The sequence below is a fragment of the Oryctolagus cuniculus genome, chromosome 1 (genome assembly GCF_964237555.1).
Source record: "Oryctolagus cuniculus chromosome 1, mOryCun1.1, whole genome shotgun sequence".
Lineage (NCBI taxonomy): Eukaryota > Metazoa > Chordata > Mammalia > Lagomorpha > Leporidae > Oryctolagus > Oryctolagus cuniculus.
The window spans coordinates 6,983,069-7,005,845 of NC_091432.1; the positions used below are offsets into that span (position 1 = coordinate 6,983,069).

General features: G+C 68.4%; 1 protein-coding gene across 5 annotated transcripts; it reads right to left on the reverse strand.

The window, feature by feature from the left end:
• Positions 1 to 1,439: 1,439 nt before the first annotated feature.
• Positions 1,440 to 14,297, reverse strand: CCDC88B (coiled-coil domain containing 88B). Of its 5 annotated transcripts, none has more exons than XM_051833095.2 (27): positions 14,144 to 14,297; positions 13,714 to 13,868; positions 13,497 to 13,608; positions 13,349 to 13,418; positions 13,213 to 13,271; positions 13,030 to 13,113; positions 12,791 to 12,934; positions 12,489 to 12,634; positions 12,269 to 12,350; positions 12,019 to 12,177; positions 11,448 to 11,594; positions 11,212 to 11,320; positions 10,951 to 11,087; positions 9,776 to 10,870; positions 7,432 to 7,559; positions 7,238 to 7,355; positions 6,869 to 6,964; positions 6,646 to 6,786; positions 5,831 to 6,087; positions 5,483 to 5,626; positions 5,149 to 5,335; positions 4,913 to 5,058; positions 4,390 to 4,488; positions 4,192 to 4,216; positions 3,374 to 3,580; positions 3,201 to 3,269; positions 1,440 to 1,906 (listed from the first exon to the last, which is right to left on the reverse strand). In XM_051833095.2, exons 1-27 carry the CDS (start codon positions 14,201 to 14,203, stop codon positions 1,493 to 1,495), a joined length of 4,590 nt encoding a protein of 1,529 aa, XP_051689055.2. In that variant the 5' UTR covers positions 14,204 to 14,297; the 3' UTR covers positions 1,440 to 1,492. The 5 variants fall into 5 exon arrangements, 4 of the variants coding, with proteins under 4 accessions (XP_051689055.2, XP_051689056.2, XP_069925076.1 ...); XM_051833096.2 differs by having other exon boundaries at positions 4,050 to 4,216; XM_070068975.1 differs by having other exon boundaries at positions 13,497 to 13,625; positions 14,144 to 14,296.
• Between the last annotated feature and the right edge of the window lie 8,480 nt (positions 14,298 to 22,777).

Sequence of the window (22,777 nt, forward strand, 5' to 3'; positions counted from 1 at the left end):
GGCGGGGGGCTGCGGGGATGGGCGTCAGAGCTCTGCACTCTGGGACCTCAATCAACCCTCCCAGGGACCTGGACACAGCCGGGAGTCCTGGCGGGGGCCCGTGGGTGACCTGGAGGCCCTGCTGGGTGAGCACAAGCCAGGTATGCGCCCCAGGACACCTGCTGCTGCCAGTGGTGGCAAGGACCTTGGGAGCCCGTGCCCCCGCGCCAGCCTTGCGGACAGCCGAGCATCCTCCTGGGACTTTCTGGAGCCCCTGCCAATCACACCACCCCGTCCCCTTCTTGTCCACAGCAAACAGGAGAGCGGAGTGGTGTGTCCGCTCGACAAATGAGCAGCCCAAGGCCGGCTGACAGCGGCCAGCGCCCGCCGCCGGCTCCTCAGCCCCACGCCTCACACTCAGCGGCCCCAGCTCTCCGTGCTGGCCAGGCTAGGAGGGTGCGGGATTCAGGCCGCACTGGCCAGGCTAGGAGGGTGCGGGATTCAGGCCGCGCTGGCCAGGCTAGGAGGGTGCTGGGATTCAGGCCTGCTTTGTGATCCTGGACCAGCTACATCTCCCCTGGGTTCCCGATCCAGCCTCTCTCCCCGCAGTGGCCTGGGCTCTGCAGGGAAGCTGGGGGCTCGGCCGCTCTGAGGCCAGGACCTGCTACGGCAAGGGGCCAGTACCAAGCCGGGACCCTGCGGCGGGGAGGGGCAGCCCCCGCCCCCATTCACAGCCCACCAGAGGCCATGCACACCTCCTTGTCTTGCAGTACCCACCCCAGATCCCCAAAAAGGGGCATCAGCGTGGTTCAGGGGAGTCCCCCTCCCCTGAGGCCCAGGGCCCTTGGCTGGCCTGTCCTCCAGGGGGGTGGGGGGTGAGAGGGGGCGGCAGCCGCCAGAGGCCCGGGGGCAGTTTTAGCTCCTCTGACAGCTGGGGGCAGGGGTGCACCGCCCCACACTGCCCTGCAAAGCCTCTGCGGAGAGGAAGAGGAAGCGGGGCTGCTGCAGGTCGCCCCGGGAAGGCTGGGCTGGCTGCCGCCCCGGGGCTCCGCACACCTCCAAGCTCAGGCCACCTCCTGTCGGCTCGGGCAGCCCCACCCTGCCCTGGGCGGCCCCAGGTACCCTGACTCACTTCCTGCTGCCCCACCTAATTGCCCCCCTTCCCAGGGCGGTAACCCCGGGGCCCTGCTCAGAGACTCCACCCACCCACCAGGCTACGAGCTCCCCGGGGCAGGGCTTGGCCCCACAGGGCTCTGGGAGAGAGGACGAGGAGGCTGGACAAAGGCAGGGAAGGGAGAGAAGCGGGTGTGAGGGTCGTGGTGGCCGCACCCGCTGTCCCCAGCTTGCCACCCCACTCCCCGCCCCTGGAGGCGCCCTCTGCAGCTGTGTCCTGGCCGGGCCAGGCCGCTGTGTCCCACTGTGTCCCCGGCACCTCGAGGCTCCAAGATGCAGCCAACAGACACGAGGCAGGACTCAGCTTTATTCTTATGCCCCACTGCGTCCCAGGGAAGGCTCAGAGGTCGGCCCAGGACACGGTCCCCAGGGAGTGGTGGGCCTTGGTGCCCCGCCCGGCCCGGGCAGGGGGCTCTCCTGCCCACTCCTTCCAGTCCCCTCGTGCTGAGGGATCCTCCGGAGACTGCCACCTCAGTGCAGGCCGCGAGCCATCCCCCCTGTCCACAGGCTCACCCCAGCTCCGTCCCGGGACCCCTACGCGGGCCGTGGCGGGCTGGAGAGCCCAGGCCTCCTTGTCCAAGTGCTCTCCTCGCGCGCCCCGTGTGGACGGGCTCCCCTGGCTCTTGGACTGCCTGGGGTCCCCCGCGACACTCCAGTGGCCAGCGGGCGGCCCTGCCGAGCTCCGGGGCCCCGCGGCGTCACTGGCTGAGGGAAGGGGTGAGGGGGCGCTTCTCCGGGTCCTGCTCCTCGAGGCCTGCAAGGCGAGACTCCGCTCAGGAGGGCCCCGGGGTCACAGCTGCCACCCTCCGCCCCCACCTCCTCCACTGGGGCCCCAGCCGCCACCCTCCGCCCCCACCTCCTCCACTCCGGGGCCACAGCCGCCACCCTCCGCCCCCACCTCCTCCACTCCGGGGCCACAGCCGCCACCCTCCGCCCCCACCTCCTCCGCCGGGGCCACAGCTGCCACCCTCCGCCCCCACCTCCTCCACTCCGGGGCCCCCACCGCCTTGCCACTCCCCTGCCGCACCAGGCCCTCCCTCAGCTGTCCCCTCCAGGTCTCTGCTCCCAGCCCCACCCAGCGCTCAGGTCCCCTCCCTGAGCCCAGTCACTGTCACCTCCCGGTATTCCGGGTACCAGCCAGCGAGAGGCAGGGGTCTGAATCCACACGTGCTGTGGGTGCCATGACCTCTGGCCCTCAAGGACTCAGTGTGGAGGAGCTCCCTGGGGACGCCCCACACTGGCCACCTGCTGAGTAGCCAAGCCGCGCCATCACCGTGCACCTGACCCCCCTCCCTGCTGCTCCTGACATGGGGCAGGCGTTCGGCCACTTGGGATGTCCCCGCTCTGCTCCCAATCCCAGCTTCCCTGCACCCTGGGAGGGGGGCAGCAGCCCTGGCTCAAGTAGCTGGGTCCCTGTCCCCAGACTGGGAAGCCCCGATGGAGCTCCAGGCTCCTGGCCTTGGCCTGGCCCGGCCCCCTGGCCATTGTGGGCATCTGGGGAGTGAGTGGGAGACCTTCAGTGTCTGCATGTGTCTACCTGTTTCCAATAAATAACATTTTTAGGGGCCTGCTTTGTGGGATAGCGGGTAAAGCCACCATCTATGAAGCCAGCATCCCATGTGGGTGCTGGTTCAATTCCCAGCTGCTCCACTTCCAGTCCAGCTCCCTGCTAATGCACCTGGGAAGGCAGTGGAAGATGGCCTAAGTGCTTGGGCCCCTGCACTCACACAGGAGACTGGGAAGAAGCTTCCGGCTTCAGCCTGGCCCAGCCCCAGCCCTTACAGCCATTTGGGGAGTGAACCAGGCGATGGAAGACCCTTCTCTCTCTAACTCTGACTTTCAGATGCACGCATGCATACATACAATGTTTAAAAGAAAACCTCACACGTCGACCTGCGTGTTTCCACGGGACAGCACTGCTGCAGACAATCACGGTTACCATCGCCTCCCCCGGCTGGCACTGCCTGGCCCTTGGCAAATGTTCATTGGAGGTCTGCGGGGGTCCCAGGCCGGCCACATACCCCCGCTCCTGCCCAGGACCCACTCACCCTCGTGGCTGCCATCTGCCTTGTGTTCCTGGAGGGTCTCAACGGAGCCTTCCCAACCCACGCCACATCCTGGGGGACACAAGGCAGCCACTGGAGCCACAGGACGGGACGCCCCTTCCCCAGGGGGCCACAGGGAGGCGGGGCCAGCAGGGGCTGCGGCCTTGGTCCCTCACCTTTGCCGTGGGCACTGGGCGCCCCCAGGGGGCCCGGCCGTCGCTGTCGGAATCGCTGCCGGGGGGTGTCCCCGGGGCTGAACGACTCAGAGCTTCGCCCCACGGGAAACCGCGAGCTGAGTTTCCGCCGCTGCCCACCTGCCAGGGTCTCGTCCCGCAGGCAGAGGGAGCTCTGGGCCCGGCGCATGGGTGCTGGTGAGCGCAACACTGTGAGAGGCACACATGGAAGGCGTCAGGGAGCTGGGGGTGTGGCTGGCCGGGCAAAAGGACCGGGAGCAGAGGCACAGAGCGGGGGCTGGGGGGCAGGCGGCCACAGGAGGCTGGGCCCCGGGCTGGTTCTGACTCATTCTAGCAATGTGCCTCCCCCACCCCCATCCCTGCCTCAGTTTCCTTAGCTGCTGCCCAGGATAAAGGACCTCCCCCTAAAGTTCCCCGTGGCTCCAGGTCCCAGGACCACTGTGGAGGGAGCAGAACAGGATGGGCGGCAGCGCAGGCGGGAGGGAAGGGCCCCCACAGGGCCCAGGGCAGAGAGCAGCCAAAAGCAGCAGGGTTGGCTGGGGGCGCTCGGCGAGAAAGCCAGTGGGGGCGCACGTGCAGGCCGGGCAGGAAGACAGGTGCCAAGGCGGTGGTGGGGACATGGGGGAGAGACCTCCTGGTCACCTGGCCCCAGACCCACCTGTCCCATCCGCCTCCCTGCCCTCGGGTAGCTCCGTCTCCGGGGGGCCTCCCAGGCTCTCGGTGCTGCCAGCCCCATCGGCCCCCAGGCGCAGCCCCCCTTGGGGGCCCCCCTCCCGCCGGGGCCGCATCAGCCTCTTCACCTTGTCTGCCAGCCAGCTGCCCTTCCTGGGGCAAGAGGGCACAAGACGGGGACAGGGGAGGGCGGGGAGGAAGGAGAGAGAGGAGGCTCGTGTTGGGGGACGGCAGCGTCCAGGCCAACCCTCACGAGGCCTGCACCGGAGCTGGGCCGGGGGTCAGAGGGCAGAGCAGGGCCCCGCCCCAGGGAGGAGGGGCCTCACTTGGCGCGGGGCAGGGGCCCGGGCTCCAGCACACGGTACTGGTCCATGATCTTCTCCACCAGCTTCTGCTTCTCCCGGCGCAGGGCATTCAGCTGGTCCCTGTGGGAGGGGGGCAGGGCGAGGTGGACATGCGACCTGGCGAGGCGCCAGGCAGGAGCGAGGCCCGGGTCATAGCAGGTACGCACAGGTGCACCTGCCGCGGGTGAAGCCGCGCACGGGTGGTCGGCTCCACTGCTTCAGCCAGGACCTCCCCGGGGGGCTCCCCGTGACCAGCCCCCACCAGGACCTCCCCACACCCCCCCCCCGTGACCAGCGCCCCCAGGACCTCCCCAGGGCCCCCGTGACCAGCCCCCCCGCCAGGACCGCCCCAGGGCCCCTGTGACCAGCCCCCGCCAGGACCTCCCTGGGGGGCTCCCCTTGACCGGCCCTCACCAGGACCACCCCGGGCACCCCCCCCCGTGACCAGCGCCCCCAGGACCGCCCCGGGCCCCGTGACCCCGCCCCGGCGAGGGCGCCCGCTCACAGGTACTCGCGCTGCTCCCGGTGCAGGTGGTCACGGCTCTCCAGGCTCCGCTCCAGCAGCTGCCTGTTCTCCCGGCTCAGGGCCTGCACCTCGGCCAGCAGCTGCCGGTTCTCCTCCTCCTGGGCGCTCCGCAGCTCCGTCAGCAGCTGGCGGGCGGGCGGCACGGGTCAGGGTGGAATGGGGCGCCCGTGGCCTGGGTCTGCCCCTGCCTGGTCGCCCTGCACCGTGGGACGCACCTCGCACTGCGTGCTCAGCCGGCAGGCGCTCAGGTCCAGCTGCTGGTTGGACTCCCGCAGCTGCTGGCTCTGCGCTTCCAGCTGCGCCCGCTCCAGCTCCAGCCGCGCCAGCCGGCCCCGCAGCTCCCCGCGCTCGCCCTGCAGCTCCCCCCGCTCCCGGGACACCTCGGCCAGCAGCAGCTGAGCCCTGCGGAGGCAAGGACGGCTGCGCTCCGGGGGGCCGGGCAGGGGGCGCAGAGCAGGACCCGCGGGGACAGGGACAGGGGCCTGATGACTTCCCGCCCACCTGGCCGGCGAGGGGGAGGGCGAGAGCGGCCGGCCGGCGGGGAGGTACCTCTCGTGCTCGCTCTGCAGCCTCCGCAGCTCCTCCTCCAGGTCCCGCTGCCGATACCCGTCCTGCATCAGGCGCTCCCGCTCTGCCAACAGAGCCACCTCCTGCGCCTCCACGCTGGCCCGCTGGGCCTGCAGCTGCTCGTGCCTGGGGGGTGGGGAGGAGAGCAGGAGCCTGGGGCCTTGGGGGCGGCTGCACGGCCTGGACCGGGCGTTGGTCATCCCCCACGCCCGCTGCCCAGGCCAAGCCAGCTGCTCCGACAGGAGAGTCGCCCCGAGGACGTGCTGGGTGGTCGGCGCCCGGCGGGTCAGACCTCCTGGGGAGCCGGGGCGGCACGTGGGGGCGGCTCACCGGCCCTGCAGCTCCCGGTGGGCCAGCTCCAGCGCCCGCATGTTGGCCTTGAGGTCCCGGTGCCGCACCAGCAGCCCCTCCAGCTCCGTCTCCTGCCGCCGCTGCAGCTGGGCCAGCGCCTCGTGGTCCCGAAGCAGGGCCTGCTGCTGCCCGCGCGTCTCCTCCTGGGACTGCCGCGCCACCCGCACCTCCTCTTCCAGCACGCCCAGCTTCCTGTGCAACTCCTGGCCCTGGATCTCCAGCACCGACTTCTCGGCCTGGGGCAAAGCAAGGAGGCAGGGAGCACTGGCTGGATCCCAGCCTGGGAGGCGGGAAAGGACGGGGCCAGAGCAGAGGGCGGAGGGAGGGCAGTGCCGGGAAGAAGCCATGGGAGAGGCTGGAGGGTGGGCAGCAGGCCACTGCAGGCCAGGGCAGAGAGGGGAGGCACGGCCGTGGCTGAGTGGTGGCAGGCCACGGAGAGGCGGGCAGGAGGCTCGGGGCACGGATGGGACAGATGGGGCCGGGCCTGCCAGCTGTGGAGGAGGAGCTGTGATGGTGAAACCGTGGTGCCCAGTGAGGAGCCGGGGCTGGGAGGAAGGGTGCCGAAGGGTCAGAGGTCAAGGGTAAGTGGGACCAGGGAAAGAGGCTGGGAGCCGGGGTAAGCAAAGGGGCACGAAACCACCAAAGGGCGGGAGCGGCGGGAGCAGAGGGAGGCGGCGAGGACAGTGCCGGGGACGGTGCCGGGGACAGTGCCAGGGACAGGGCCGGGGACGGTGCCGGGGACAGCGCCAGGGACGGTGCCAGGGACGGTGCCGGGCCGCGCGGGAGCCGCCCACCTGCAGGCGGCTGCTGTGCTCCTGCGCCTGCTGGCTCTGCAGCAGCAGCTCCTGGGCGCGGCTCTGCAGGCTGCCCAGCTGCCCCTCCAGGTGCTGCAGCTGCCCCTGCAGGGCCACCTTCTCGGCCACCAGCGTCGCGTTCTGCCAGGAAGAGGCGGTGAGCAGGGGCCAGGAGGCGCGGGGCCCCCGCCCGGCCCGGCCCCCGCCGCGGTCCGGCACTCACACTGCGCTCCACCTCGATCAGCCGCCCGCTCTGGGTCGCCGCGTCCCAAGGCTCGGGGCGCTCCTTCGGGCCCAGCCCCGGCGGGCCCTGGCGCAGCTGCAGAGGAGAGGGCACGGCGGGGTCACGCGGCTCGGCCGTGGCACGGGGACCCAGGGCAGGGGACGCCGCGCCCTCCGCGGAGCCTCGGAAAAGATCCAACACCAGCAACGGAGCTCGCCAGAAAGAAGAGGAGCCAGCTCGGTCCGTCTGAATGAGGCGGGGACCAGGCCCCCGCGGGGCCACACAGCCACCTGGGCCCCAGCACGGGGCTCCCTCCGACAGCCCCCAAGCGGCTCGGGAGGCAGAAGCCCGGCGCAGGCCCGGCCTCACCTGGAACAGCTCCTCTTCCAGCCGCAGGGCCCTGGCCTTGAGCTCCATCAGTGCCTCCTCCTTGCTGGTGGCCGCCGCCTGCAGCTCAGCTTCCAGCCGCTGCTCCAGGCCCTGGTACCTGCCGGCAGAGGCCTTGGCACCCAGCCCCACCTGCACCCCCGGCCGCCCCTCCGTGGCCACGGGGGCGGCCCCACCTCTGCTGCTGGGTCTCCTGTTCGTGCAGAAACTCCTGGCGCTCCCGAGCCGCCCGCTCCAGCTCCCGCTGCAGGCCCTCCAGCCGGGCGCCCAGCTCCTGGCCGCGCACCACGGCCTTCTCCAGCTCCTGCGGCCAGGCAGGGTGGGCTCAGGGTGCCGGCTTCCTGCCCCTGCCCCGCCCCCCTGGGTCTGGTGCCTCTCACCCTTCGGGCCTCAACGACCTTATCTGTAAAATGGGAGCTAAGCCTGCAGGCTCTGCAGGGTGGGGCTGTGCGCAGGGAAGGAAGCCCCCGGACCGGCGTCTTCACCTGTCTGAGTCCGTAGTTCCTCACGGACACCGTGCCGGGGGCACGCGCCCTGCGGACTGCCATGTGAGAGCAGGAGGGGCCCGGCTCAGGGTCACAGGGCACTGGTGGGCCAGGGACTTGGGTCTCCCCGGGCCTAACCACAGCGAGGACTTGGGGGGGGGGGGCGGGGGGCCGAGATGCTGCCAGCCAGGGCCCAAGGTCTTTGGCGGTTGGGCCGCACCAAGTCGGCAGGAGGTGGGAGGCCGGAGGGAGGTAGGCCAAACCATTCTGCCACGCGGGGGCCCAGCTGGGAGGAAGTCCCGAGCAGGGCTGCAGAGGCCGGCCGCCTGCCACATCCCGCGAGCCTCTGTGGCTGCAATGATCATCCTGGCTTAGCCAGGCCTCTCTCTGGGGCCCTGCAACTCCTGGTGCCCATGGCCGGGGCCTCTCGCCAGAAAACTACAAGTCCCATGAGGCACTGCTGCCTGGCGGCTGCAGGCCACCAGGTCCCCGGCATCGGGGTAGGAGAGGGGCATTGCAAAGGAAGGCGGAGGGAGCCCAGAGCCCGGCCCCGCCCTCCCAGTGCCCGCTCCGCCCAGCACATGGGGGCAATCCCAGAGGCCCGTGTTCCCGGGCCTCCCAAAAGCCAGTCACCTCCACCTGTGCCACACCCAGGCAGCACCAGGAAGTGCTCCAACCAGGAAAGCTCGCAAAATTCCCCTTCTCCCTCGGGTTCTTCTGCCTGCCCTGTCCCAGAGCTGCCTCTTCCACCCCACCCTGTCTTGTCTTCTGGAGTTCCCGCTCCGTGAGGGGGCCCCCGTGAGGTGCCAGGCACCCCAGCCCTGCAGGCTCCGGCGGGGCAATGCAGTTACTATTCTGCTTCTGCACGAGGGAATCAGAGAGGTGAAGTCACTCGCCCTGAGCCACACAGCTGAGAAGTGAACTCTGGGATGTAACACAGGTGCCTGCCAGCTCGCCTCGCTCACACCCTGCCACACCGTGCCCCGCCTACCTCTCTCCCACCCCCCCACCTCCCTCCCTGGGGTCACCCCCCCAACACTGCCTCCCCCACCCCTGCCGCCCTAAGCAAGCACGGCCTCCCCTCTGAATGTCAGTGCCCTGGTCTGCACAGGAAGCCGTGCCATTCAGCTGCCCAGCACGGCCCCCGCCGCACGGCCCCGCTGGCCCAGACACCTCCCTCCACCCGTGCCGGCCTCTGCTTCCCCGAGGCGGACCTGACCAAACCCTCCAGCAGCTCCCACACGCGGGAGGAGCTCGGGTGCTGCCTAGGAGGCACCTGCTCAGTCCCCACCCTCTCCTCTCCGCCACCTCGCACTCCACACGGCCTCTCCCACCGCCCCCAAACTCCTGCCTGGGCCTGCACCCTCTCTCCTCCTCCAGGAAGCCTCCCCTGACCACACCCAGTCTCCATCCAGGGGGCTCGCTGCACTGCCCTGCCTCCACCCAGGCCCCTAGCACGTGCCACAGCTGCCCGTAAAACACACGGGAACAGATGAATGAATGGGCTCCCAGGCCTTCTCTCCCCTCCGTCCCCATTCCCACCCCAGTCAGCCTCGCCTGCCGCCAAGCCCACCACACAGCCTCCTGATGGCCACAGCCCCACCCCCACCAAGGCGACCCTACACCGGTCTGCCCGCACCCCCTGGGCCAACTGCCCTCCTCCCCGCACTCCTCCCAAGCCCTGAACATCTGGAGGGCAGTACAGGTCTCGCACAGGCTGTGCGCTTGGCACCAACTCCCTTTCCCAGCTCGTGAGACCCCTCCCTGAGGCCTCCTTGCCCGCCTGCCCCTCCCCACGCCTGCCCAGGGGCACAGAGCACAGCAGGCTGGTTGTGCAGGGGCGGCCCCGGGTGCAGGGGAGCAAACCACATCATCGGGACCGCACCCAGAGACCACGCAGCGCACGCAGGGGCTCTGCGGCCCAGGCCAGGCATGGCCTCGGAAGGCCGAGCGGCCTTGGTGCTTCCGTCTCCGGTGCCAGCTCGGTGCCGGGCACTCAGGGCGAGCGCAGCCCCGGCCCGGAGCCCCGACCTACCTCGCCCAGGGCCTGCTTCTCCCGGCGCGCCCTCTCGGCCTCCTCCAGGTGCCGGCGGCCCTCGCTCTCCAGCGCCTGCATCCGCTCCTCCGCAGCCTCCGCCCGGGCCCGCAGCCGGGGCCCCTCGCGCTCCCACTGCCTGCGCTCGCGGCCCGCTGCCGCCAGCGCCTCGGCCAGCGCGTCCCGCTCCCGGGCCGCGGCCTCCAGCTCCCGGCCGGCCGCCTCCACCGCCTCCCGCAGCCGGGCCAGCTCTTGGGCCCGGGTCTCTGCCTCCCGGTGGGCCTCAGCCTCTGCCCTCTGCACTCGAGCCAGCTCCTCGGAGAGGCGGGCGGCCTCTGCGCCCCGGGCCTCCAGCCTCCGGCCCTGGGCCTCCAGCTCAGCCCCGAGGGCCACGGCCTCTCCCCTCAACCGCGCCACCTCCTCCCTGAGGGCCTCTCTCTCGGGGACACCGCTGGCCAGGACCTCCGCTGGGACCGGCTCCTCCACGGTCCGGTCAGGAGCTGCTTCCGACTTCCACTGTGGCTTTGGCTGAGCCTGGTCCCCAGCCGTCCCCACCGGCCTCTGTTCGAGCTCTCTGGCCTCTGTTTGCTGTTGGGGCAGCTGCAGCCCGCCGTCTGGGGTCTCGGGCGCCTTGGGGTGCACTTGGAGGCAGAGCTCCGAGGGTCCCGGCGGGTGTTCAGGGCCCTCCTGTCCCAGCCCAGGGACCAAAGCCTCTGACTGCCCCCCAGGGCCCTCCCTCTCCCCGGGTTCTCCCCCTGCCAGGCGCTGCGTCTGACTCCGCACTCCTGGATCCTGGGGTGAGGCTGTGGAGGGGGGCGTCCAGAGCGGGGCCCCACGGCCAGCCTTCTCCGGGGCCTCCTGCGTCTCCACAACAGGCTCTGACTCTCGGGGGGCCTGGGGAGCAGTGGCAGCCTCCTGTGGGGGCCTCTCCTCCCCCTGCGGCCCGGAATCGGAAGCCTGGGGACGCTCGGCTGAGTCTGATGCCGGGGGAGCCAAGTCCGAGGTCTGGGGGTCTTCATCCCCGACCTGGGGGCTGGGGGCCGAGGCTGGAACCAGCAGCGAGGAATCCTCACTCTGTTTGTCCAGCAGGGGGTGCTGGGGGCACAGGAGAGGCAGGTGTCAGATGCAGGGAAGGGCGGACCAGGCAGGAGAATGGAGAGTGGGGCAGGGCTCACCTGGCCGCCTGGCTGCCCCCGCAGCGCCCACAGCAGGTCCCGCAGCTCCCGGTTCTCCCGCTCCAGAGCCCGCAGCCGCCCGGCCTCCGCCTCCCGCACCTCGTCCTGCAGGGAGGGCAGCGGCCCTGGTAGGGGTCCTGGGGGTGTGAGGCGAGGTCAGGACCCCTCCCACCCTTCCTGCTTCCCACCGCTCCCCCCCCCCGGGGCCCTGGGAACAGGGGTGAAGACGCGCCCCAGCCCTTGTCCTGGGGCCCCACTCACCGTCCCCGGGGGAGTCGGGGGGCGGCTCCAGGCTCCGCTGCAGCTCCAGCTCCAGCTCCAGGTTCTCCCCCACCAGCTGCTCCACCTGATGCCGCAGAGAGCACAGCTCCTGGGGGCGGTCAGGGTCAGACCTGCGTGGCCGGAGAGCCACAGAGGTCCCGGGGGTCCCACAGGAAGCCCCACGGGGCGGGGGGGGGCACGGGTCAACCCAGCCCGGGTCACCGTGGCAGCCTCACCCCGTGGGCCTCGCCCAGCCGGGCCCGCAGCAGCAGGTTCTCTCGCTGGGTCTCGTGGAGCCGCGCACAGCGCTCCCGCGCGGCCTCCAGCTGCTCCTCCAGCAGCGCCTTGGACGCCTCCAGCGCCCCTGAGAGCGCCCGCTCCTCCTGCCCGGACCGCAGGGAGACCCGGTAAAGCGATGAGTGGGCGCCGCGGCCTGGGGGTCCCACCCCCTTCCCCCGGGCCCGCCAAAGACCCCATCCCCTCCCCCGCCCGACCCATCTCCAAGCCCCACTTCCGCTCTCCAAGTGCTCGGCCCTCTCTCGGGGGTCTCTCCAGGTACCGCTTCCCCAGCACCTGACCACGCCCCTCTCCCCGCAGGCCCCGCCCCCACTCAGCCATCCCGACGGTGAGGGTCTTGCTCCAGCCCCGCCTGCCCTGCCCTGAGGCCCACCCCCTCGCCCCGCCTGACCTCCACCTGCGCCATCCTCAGAGCCCCCCCCCACACACACACACACGGTTGTCCGGTTGTCCGTCTCTCCCAGTCGGGCCCGGCAGAGCCCCATGAGCGCGGCCCTGCAGCCACCGCACCTCCAGCCGGCCCTGGCAGGCCTCGGCCGCCTGCAGCCGCTCCCGACAGCGCCGCAGCTCCTCTTGCAGGCGGGGCAGGCGGCCCGCGCGTTCCCGCAGCGCCTCGGCCTCCTCGCGGTACAGTTGGGCCCGCTTGGCCTGGCCCGACAGCGCCTGAGTCTGGGCCAGATATGGAGCTGTGACCGGCCAGCCTCCGGCGGGGCGGCGGGGGGTGGGACCGGCGCGGGAGAGGGGGGGGCTCTGAGCGCACCTCCTGGCGGAGTCTTCGCATCTCGGCCTCCGTGCCCTGCAGCTCGGCCTGGGAGTCCAGCAGCAGCTCGGCCTTCTCCTCCCTGCGGGGAAGGGGCTCTGCCAGGTGTCTGGGGGACCACGTCCCAGGCCGGACGCCTCCCGTCTCCCCTGGGGACTGGGGTCCATGCAGGCCCACCCTCCCCTCACCCCCAGGTGCCCCGCCAGCCCTGGGCACTCACAGCTCCTGCCGCAGGCGGCGCAGCTGGGCCTTGGCGTTGGCCAGCTGCAGGGCCAGGTGGTGGGAGGGTTCCTGGGCGGGAGCCCTGGCGGGAGCCTCCAGGGGCAGGGGGGCCGGCTGTCGCTCCAGCAGCAGGTCAGCCAGCCGCTGCGGGAGGCCAGGGAGGGGGGGTCAGGAGTAAGCCAGCCCACCCTGCCCACGTCCGCCCCCAACACTGCAAGATGGGTGGTTGTGACAGTCACTCCTGCTGGCCCAAGACCCAGACCCCAACCTACACCTTTCAACATCGGGTCCGCCCCCTACCTGGGCCCCCAGCTCACGCTCCCGTGCCAGCCTGGACAGCGTCCCCAGCAGGCTCCGGGTCAGCGTCTCCAGCTCCGGAGCGGTCAGCTCCCCAGGCTCCGGCCCAGCCAGCGCCAGCACTGTGCCTGCCCCGGGCTGGGTCACCTGGGGGACACGGGGCTCGGTCGGGCAGAAGAAGGGTGGTGAGGGTGTCCCCCGGGGAGGCTGGGCCCATCCCAGGCTGTCGCCCGCCTCGGTACCTCCTGAATGGCAGTGGCCAGCTCGCTCTGGACGTCCAGGCTGAGGCCCCGGATGTGCCGGATGAAGAGCTCCCGGTGTTCACACTGCAGGGCGACAGCGGAGGGCGAGGCTGGCGCGGCCCCCCCCCCCCCCCCCCCCGTCCCCTGCACCAGAGCGGCCCAGCCCTCCCCTCCGGAGCTCACCTGCACGGATGCCCCTAGCAGGAGCCGCAGGATGGCTTCCAACTCCTCCACCGCCTCCTCTGCGGACACGGGCCACACGGGGTTAAAGGGGGCTTGGGGTCTGAGGCAGGGGGGCGTCAGGGGAGGAGGAGAGTACCTGAGAGGGGGTCCAGCGCCAGCGTCTGGAGGTCCGGGGGCGGTGACAGGATCAGCAGCTGCAGCTCCTCCTGCAGGAGGGCCCGCCCGGGTGAGAGGGGCTCCGGGGGCGGGGCTCCACGGCTCCCCTCCCCCTGCGGACCCCTCACCTGGTAGAACTCCCGCAGCCGGCTCCACAGCTGGCTCAGGCTCCACAGCCGCCGGGCCGCGGCACCGTCGTGGCCCGGGATCGCTCGAGGCCGCCCCCGGGAACTGGGGGCACTGTGGGCACACGTGGCCTTGGGTGGGAGGTGGGAGAGACCTCGCCTGCCCGGGTCTCCCTCCCCAGACCCCCCCAGGCCTCGCCCCCGGCCTGGCGCCCCTTACATGATGCCCAGCACCCGGAGGAGCAGGGCGCCGCTGCAGAGACGCAGGAACCTCCTCTCGGGGCAAAGGGGCCCCTCTTCCTCCTCCTCCTCCTCCTCCTCCTCTTCTCCCTCCAGCTCCTCCGCCTCTCCCACCAGCCCGGCCAGTCCCAGTGCCTGTGCGGGACGGAGAGGGGTCGGCTGGGCCTAGGGGGCGCCCCCACTGGCAGCGGGACCCCCCTGACCCACCCCAGTATCCCCGGGGCACTGCCCCTCCCCAAGCCTGAATGCCTCCGGTCTCAGGCTGCCGGCCCCAACCCCCTCACCGCAGCCCCCAGGGACATGGCCACCACCACAGCGAGTCCGCCCCTCCCCCCAGCCTCCCCCCAGCCCACGGTGGCCCTGGCTGCTGCTCACTTCCCCTCCCCAGCCCGCCGCCACCTGCCCCTCACCCAGGTGGCCAGGCTCCCACTCAGGAAGTCCCCGAGCCGGGGCCCCCTGCATCCCTCCATGCCAGGTCAGGGTGTCGTCCAGCTGTGGCGGCTACACCTGCCTGGAGAGGAAGAGGAAGTCCCCGGTGGGGGGATCCCGGGCCCAGCCACAGACACCCTGCAGCTTCCTCCTTCCGGGTCGGGTCGGGGCGGGCCAGCGCACCCCCGGAGTCCCACCGCAGCCCCCGGCCCCCACCCCTCCCAGCGCACGCTGCAGAGCCGGCCCCGGCCCTCTCGGCCCTGCTGTGGGGACGGCCGAGTGCTTCTCTCTGGGCCTCGGCTTCCCAGCTTGAAACCAGAGGGGACAACCTCAGCCTGGCCCCCTGCAGGGCCTCAGAAGGGGCACTGGGCACCCACGCGTGCCTCCCCCACACGCCAGGCCCCACTCTGGGGAGACTCCTTGCCTTTGACCTCGACATCTCCCACCCGCTCCCCTCTGAAGCCTGCCTCTGATGCTGCCTCCCCCAGAGAGCCCTCTGTGAACTCCAGGCGGATGTGAGCGCCCCTCCTCTGGCCCCATCACACCCCCGCTCTGCCCACAGTGGCCTGAGACAGGGACATGGGCCAGGAGAGCTGGGCCAGCTGGCCGGGCCTCTGTTTCCATCTGTAATGCAAGCAGGTTGGATGTCAGCCCCAGAGACAGCAGCACGAAGCCGTGACCAAGAGCAGGTGCCACAGAGAGAAAAGAGCCGGGGTACGGGGGGACGTCCCCGTTCCCCACTCTGCTGGACGCTGCGTGGGCTGCTGGGATGTAGTAAAAGGTCACCCAGCCCCCGCCTCCACAGGGGAACAGCACCCTGGGGAGACAGCCGCCCTGAGCACCCGACTGAAAGCCTAGTCTCAGACAGCAGGTGCTGGGAAGCTGCTGGTGGGAGGAGGCCCGCGGCCGGGATGGCAGGGTGAACTAGGCAAAGTGCCAGAGGAGGAAGCGCATCTGAGGAGTGGGAGAGGATGCGCAAGGGCCCCAAGGCCCCGAGGCGAGGTCAGTGCTGAGATCAGAAGTGACTCGTGTTCTACCTGCTCCCCGCTCTGTGTCTCGTAGTTAACGGCTCCAGGCCGGGGCGCCTCTGCACTTGCTGACCTGGTTGTCACAGCGCGTCAACAGCCCCAGCGGCAAAATCCCAGAGCAAGCGTGGAGTACCCTGTTCCCGTGGGACCCAAATGGTGGGAGTCCCTCGGGGCGGCGGGGGGGGGACCAGGCTGGTCAGCAACATGGCCGAAACAGGGCAGGGCCTGCTGGCAGCTAGTTCTGCAAGGGTGCAAAGCTGCCCCGGGACCTCCTGGCTGTGGAGTGGCTACTTTCTGGGCTGCTTGCGGAAGGGCTGCTCGGAGGAGGAGGCGGAGGTGGCAGGGAAATCCGCCAACAGCATGGCTGTCGGCCAGACAGGTACGCAGGTCGAGCTCTAAATGGAGGGAGTTTTCTGGATGAGGTCACCCTCGTTGTGTGCCCATCAAACTGTATGGGGGGGGGGGGGCGCTGTGCAGTGGTTTAGTGCCCTGGTCTGAAGCGCCAGCATCCCATATGGGCGCAGGTTCAAGTCCGGCCACTCCACTTCCCATCCAGCTCCCTGCTGTGGCCCAGGAAGGCAGTGGAGGATGGCCCAAGTGCTTGGGCCCCTGCAGCTGCGTGGGAGACCCGGAAGAAGCTCCTGGCTCCTGGCTTCTGATCAGTGCAGCTCCAGCTGTTGCAGCCAATTGGGGAGTGAACCAGTGGATGGAAGACCTCCCTCTCTCTCTCTGTAACTCTGACTTTCAAATAAATAAGTAAATCTTAAAAAAAAAAAAAAAACAAAACTGCATGGGAGGTGAGACTGAGTCACGTGCGGCCCTTTCCGGAACTGTAAACTAACCCCCTGGGAAGAAAGCACCCTGGGATGCGGCTAACTGGCACGGCCGTGACCTCTTCTTTCTCGGCCGTGACCTCATCTTCCTCAATGGCACTGTCATGACTAACGGCATCCCAGGGTGAGGAAATGCAGGGAATGATGGCAGCGACTGCGGCCGACCCAGGCCTGCCGTGAGCCGCATGCGCAGAAACACAGACCGCTCCAGTCCGTGAAACACGGATGATGGATTCTCTCCATCCAGTTCTAGTCCCGGCTGCTCCTCTTCCAGGCCAGCTCTCTGCTGTGGCCTGGGAAAGCAGTGGAGGATGGCCCAAGTGCTTGGGTCCCTGCACCCACATGGGAGAGCAGGAAGAAGCTCCTGGCTCCTGGCTTCAGATCAGCCCAGTCTGGCTGTTGTGGCCATTTGGGGAGTGAACCAGTGAGTGGATGACTTTCTCTCTGCCTCTGCTTGTGTGACTCCACCTTTCAAATAAATAAATCAGTCGAGGGAAGGAGGGAAGGAAGGAAGGAAGGAAAGAGAAAGAGAGGGAGAGAAAGCAGGCAGGCAGTGGGCCCAGAGGCCTGGGGCCCCGGGGCCGAGGTGGGACTGCCAGCAGAGCAGGCCCATGGCTGCTCACCCCCTTGAAACTTCTGGAAACGGGAATTGGTGTCTGGGACACGCGGGAGGGTTCTGTGGGCCAGTGCCCAGGCCAGCCTTCATTCCCCAGCCAGCCTCTGGTATGGTCATGACCGTCAGCGTGAGCGACGCCGAGGTCCACCCAGACGGGGCCCTCAGCAACGCTCACACCCACCTGCAGCCCCCTCCCCCCAGAGAACCCAGCCTCAGCCGTCTGGGACGGGCGAGGGCTTCCTGGGCTGCGACACGTGCAGGCAGAAGGCCAGCAAAGGCGGGACCCCACGAAGCCAGCAGGAAGCCACCTTGGCTAGGGCTGAGTGAGGCGTTCAGGGTGGGGACAAGGATGGGACAGAAGCTGCGGCTTTACCAAACACACGGGAACGGTACCGGTCCACCTGCCCTTCCCGCCCCTCTGCCCCGTGATTAGGTTTAGAGCCTCTCGGAATTTTTCTCTTATCACCAGGGATTCCTCCGGAGAGCCTGTTCCAGGCTGGCCCGGCAGGTCTGCGCAGATCAGCCGAGTGTGCTCCCTGCTGGCTCCCTGCTGGCTCCCCGCTGGCCACCGAGCACCCCCCCACCCCACCCCCACCCCACCCCGTCTTGCTCAATATCCCTGAGCCACACCCTTCCTGGGGCTTCCGAGGCGGGGGCCGTATCTCCGATTGCTCTCACATCCGTCACTCCAGACAAGCTTGGCCACACTTGTCAGCAGCGTGCAGCCCGGCTGCAGGGAGGGGCGAGGCGGGGAGGGGCTCCCTGGCCTGCTGACGCTGACGTCCCGGGGTGCCCAGGCTCGATTCCCTGCAGAGGGGCGTTCAGCAGAGCCTGTCGGGGGTCCGGTTCCCCCAGTTAGATTTTTCCCTTTGAAAACCGCTTCAGACACCTGTGCGTGACAGCAATGCCAAGGGTGCCCCAGGGAGTAGAGAGAGGCTCCAGGCTCCCGCTCTTCACTCCAACCCTCCATCCCCCCACCCCCATCCTGTCCCACAGTCCTGTGCTTTTCCTTCCTGAGCCTGGGGAGGGGAGCATGGAGCAAGCGTGGAGCAACGTGGAGCAAGCGGTGGCGGCCGGCGGGGCACAGGGCAGGCACCTTCCTGGCCTTGCAATGCATTTTGCAACACTTGTTTCTGTTCTATACCGGCAACCTTGGTCTCTCTAACAGCTGCTGTCCTGGAAATGGTCTTCTGCTGATTTCTTTTTTATTTAGTTATTTTGAAAGGAGGGGGGACAGATCTTCCATCCTCTGGTCCACTCCCCAAAATGGCTACAACGGCCAGTACTGGGTCAGGCCAAAACCAGGAGCCAGAGCTTCGTCCAGGTCGCCCATGTGGGTGCAGAGGCTCAAGCACTTGGGCCGTCCTCTGCTGCTTTCCCAGGTGCATTAGCAGGGAGCTGGATCAGAAGCGGAGCAGGCGGGACAGGAACCGGTGCCCACACAGGATGCCGGCACTGCGGGCTGCGGTCTAACCAGCCGCGCTGCCGGGCGAGCCCCTGACAAAGATTTCACGGCGGGCATCTTTGGCTGTTCCGGCTGGGACAGTGACCCTTTCTCAGGTGTCTTTTCCTTGCCCACAGCGCCGGGAGGCAGGCAAGGAGCAGAGACAGACAGACGGACAACTGCATGGCACAGCCGACCACAGCCTGTGGCCTGCACTCTCCTGGCTCAAGGCCCAGCCTCCCCAGCTGCCCAGGGAACCCATTCCCCACACCCTTCGCTTCTGGTTTAGAATTTTCTGGACAGTCCTGGTCCATCCCCAAGGGGACCTGAGGCTTGAGGGGCAGCAGGAGGCTAGGGAGTGGGGGCAGTGGGGCCCGGACCAGCAAAAGCTGGGACCCCCCCCATTCCCACCCCCAGGCTGGGTCACAGAGAGTTTTTTCTCTCTAATCAGACATTTGAGGCCCCAGGCTCAACAAATAAAAACAAAGAGGCAGGCTTGGAGGGGGGGGGGGGTCTTCTGGGCACCTGCAGGTCCCCACCCACCATCTGGGGGAGGAAGTGGAGGATTTGGAGCAGGACGGGACAGAAATGCCCGGTGGAGTGGCCCAGAGGCGGGGCAGTGGGAAGCCAGAACCACAGAGGGAGGGCAGGGTCCCAGCCGCCGAGGAGAGGAGGCGCCACCGTCCCTGCCACCTGCCACCTGGGGAGCTCTGCCTTCCCACCCCCCAGGGCACCCCACGCTCTGCCCTTCCGGAGCCTCTAAGCTGTGTTGGCACCCAGGCCCGTCTTCCCCCTCCGAGTGGCCCGGCACTGAGCCATCACTCAGACACCCGCTGCCCTGCTCCCAACCTCCAGGGGCTTCTCCCTGCACCTTGAGTCAAGTGCAAGGCTCTGTAGGGGGCCAGCGCTGTGGCACAGCAGGTAAAGCTGCCGCCTGCAGTGCTGGCATCCCATATGGATGCCGGTTCAAATCCCGGCTGCTCCACTTCCAATCCAGCTCTCTGCCATGGCCTGAGAAAGCAGTAGAAGATGGCCCAAGTGCTTGGACCCTGCACCCAGAAGCTCCTGGCTTCGGATCAGCTCCGGCCACTGCAGCCACCTAGGGAGTGAATCAGCAGATGGAAGACCTCCCTCTCTCTCTGCCTCTGTGACTCTACCTTTCAAATAAATTAATTAATCTTTAAAAAATAAAAAAAGGCCCCGTAGAGAGAGGCCCCAGCTTAGCTCCAGACCTCACCCCCCCCCCCGCCCACGCAGGCCGCACTGGTCCCTCGGCCTCCCTCTGACCACTGGCAACTTTGCACTTGCTGTTCCCTCAGCCCGGAACACCCCTCTGTCCCCCTGCCCACACGTATGAACACACATGCACACACTGCACACAGACACACAGGTACCCTGCTGGCCTCGCCCACCTGCCCCTTCCTCGCACAGGGCAGACTCCTACCCTGTCCCCAACACCCCCTTATCCCATCTGCATCTGCAAGGACCACCTTGCCTGCCCCGGCTAGCACAGGGACCGGCGTGCAGAGCGGCTAAGCCCTTGCTCAAGGCCACACAGCCTGGACGCGGTAGAGCCAGCTCACAGAAGGCAGCCGCGTCAGTGCTGTCAAGAGACCAATTCCAGTTCAGAGATGGGGAAACAGAGTCCGAGGGCAACGGGGGTCATGGCGGCTGAGGGTGAACCCAGTCCTCGGGCTCGGGGAGCCCCCCGGGCCCTGAACCCCCTCCCCCGCCTTCACCCCCCACCACTGCTCCCAGCCAACCCCATGGCTGCCTGGGGACAGCAAGGCCAGAGCCTGGCTCCCAACTGCCCAGCAAGGCCAGACCCAGCCTCATGCAGCCTCCACAACTGGGAAAGCATGCAGAAGACAGGCCAGACCTGCGCGAGCACAGACGCGGCCCCCAGCCCAGGCGGCCTCCCCGGCGGCAGTTCCCGGCCCCGAGATAACCCCAGAGGCTTCCACCCCACACTCAGGCCTGTGGGAACACGCGTCACAGTAGGAGCCCGGGGCGGGGACTGAAACGGATCCACGTGTCCCGAGCCGGCCCAGACACGCACCCTCCGCCACGGGAGCCCAGCCGGGCGAAGGCAGGCCACGACCCCGTCTCTGTCCTCTCTCGGCCTCCTCGCCTTTGGGCCCTCGTGCAGACTGTTCCTACCTCCTGGAACGCCCTTCCTGCCTCCGGTCACCGGGTCGCGGCTACTCAGTCGAAGCGAGAAGGCACTCGCTCCCTCCCGCGGCCCACAGGGACAGGCAGAGTGGTGGGCGGGGTACCCTGTGATTCCACCCCAGCCGCTGCCCTCACCCCTGCACTAGACCGTGAGTGCGTTGAGGGGAGACCGCCTGGCTCAGAGAGGGGAGGCAGCGCGCGTGGCCGAGAGGCCCCTGGGGCGCAGGACCCCTGCGCGCTGCACACGGCCGCCTCGGTCCCTCGGCCACTGCCACAGGCGGGCCATTTGTGAGGGGAGGTTTGCTTTGCATCCCAGCTCTGATCAGTCGGGGGCTGCACGTGGTGGGGGTCTTCTTGCTGGCGGATTCCGCAGGAAGCAGGGAAAGAGACGGGGGGGGGGGTGCAGCTGGCGGTGTGGCCTCAGCAGCTTAGGCCACCGCTTGTGTCCCGTGTCACAGCGCTGATGAGGCCCAGCTGCTCCGGTTCAAAGCCAGACGGCCGGCGGATCCCGCACCCTGTGGGAGGAAGGTGGAGGCCCCGGCTCCTGGCTTCAGCCTGGCCCAACCTGGCTGCTGAGGCCATTTAGGAAGTGAACCAGCAGACGGAAGATTCTCTCTCTCTCTCTCGTCTCCCTTTCGCTCTGCCTTTCAATCAAATAAATAAATCTTCGAAAGAAACTAAGGCAGGGAGTGTCCCAAACTGTTTTTTACGCCAAACCTCTTCTCCCGCTAACTCATTAACCCTGCATTGCAGAAATGGATTCAGGGCGTAGCCCTAGTGACCTTTTTTAATTAAAAAATAACTTACTGTCTTATTTGAAAGGCCGGGAGACACGAGAGAAAGACGAAGAGACAGAAAGACATCATCCGTATTCCGATTCACTCCCCAGAAGCCCACAGCAGCCAGGGCCGTGCCAGGGGCCAGGAACGCAGTCCGGGTCTCCCGCAGGGGTGGCAGGGACCCACGTTCTTGGGCTGCCCCGGGCTGTGCGTCAGCAGGACGCTGGGCTCGGAAGCAGAGTCTGGACGGGAAGCAGCCCCTCCAACGCAGGATGCGGGCGCCCCACGGGGTGTCAACCACTCTGCCGAACGCCCCCTGCCAAAGACTGCTTGAAGGCGCCGCCCTCAGTACCTCCTGTGTCAGCACGAGTCCCGGGGCGCTCACCACGCTCACACCACAGCTGCGCCGACCCACCACGTGCGCCAGCTCTGCTCTGCCGACAGAGGAACCTGCCGGCTAAGCCTCCGCCTGCGACGCCAGCACCCACACGAGGGCCAGCTCCAGTCCCCCAGCCTCCAGCTGCCGTCCGGTTCTGTGCTAATGGGCTGGAACACAGCAGAGGATGGCCCAAGTCCCCGGCCCCTGTACCCACGTGGGAGACCTGGAAGAAGCTCCTGGCTCCTGGCTTCAGATCAGCTCAGCCCTGGCTGTTACAGCCATTTGGGGAGCGAACTAGTGGATGGAAGACCTCTCTCTCTGTCTTTCTCCCCTTCGCTCTGTAACTTTCAAAAAATAAATAAAATCTTCAAAAAAAATTTTTTTTGAAGATTTTACTTATTTTAAAGGCAGAGTTGCAAAGAGAGAGGAGGAGAGAGGGAGAGAGAGACAGAGAAGTCTTCCATCTGCTGGTTCGCTCCCCAAATGGCCACAACAGCCAGGGCGGGGCCAGGCCAACGCCGGGAGCCCGGAGCTCCATCCGGGTCTCCCACGTGGGTGCAGGGACCCAAGCACTTGGGCCGTCATCAGCTGCCTCCCCGGGAGCATTCGCAGGGAGCTGGACGGGAAGCAGAGGAGCTGGGACTTGAACTAAAACTCAAAATGGGTGTGCGGGCGTCTCAGGCCGCACCCTGCTCGGGCTTTTCTAAGCAGCCTGTGGCCAGCACCACCTTCTGAGGCCACAGGGCCCGTGACCAGGGCCTCCCACCGGCCCTGCCCCCGACACCCGCGATGGGGAGAGTCCCCGCCCTCTCTGCGCCATCCGCAGGACGAAGCCGGGAGCCGTGTCCTGTGCAGGCCCCGCAGCCCGCGTGGCGCGCCGCCGTCCTCCGGTGACAGAACTCCTGGTGTCCTTGCTACACACAGCCGGGACGCGCTCAGCATTCCCAGCCTGCCCCGCGCGCTCAGCATTCCCAGCCTGCCCCGCGCGCTCAGCATTCCCAGCCTGCCCCACGTGCTCAGCATTCCCCAGCCTGCCCTGCGCGCTCAGCATTCCCAGCCTGCCCCGCGCGCTCAGCATTCCCAGCCTGCCCCGCGCACACAGCATTCCCAGCCTACCCCGCGCGCTCAGCATTCCCAGCCTGCCCCGCGCGCTCAGCATTCCCCAGCCTGCCCTGCGCGCTCAGCATTCCCAGCCTGCCCCGCGCGCTCAGCATTCCCAGCCTGCCCCACGTGCTCAGCATTCCCCAGCCTGCCCCGCGCGCTCAGTATTCCCAGCCTACCCCGCGCGCTCAGTATTCCCAGCCTGCCCCGCGCGCTCAGCATTCCCCAGCCTGCCCCGCGTGCTCAGCATTCCCAGCCTGCCC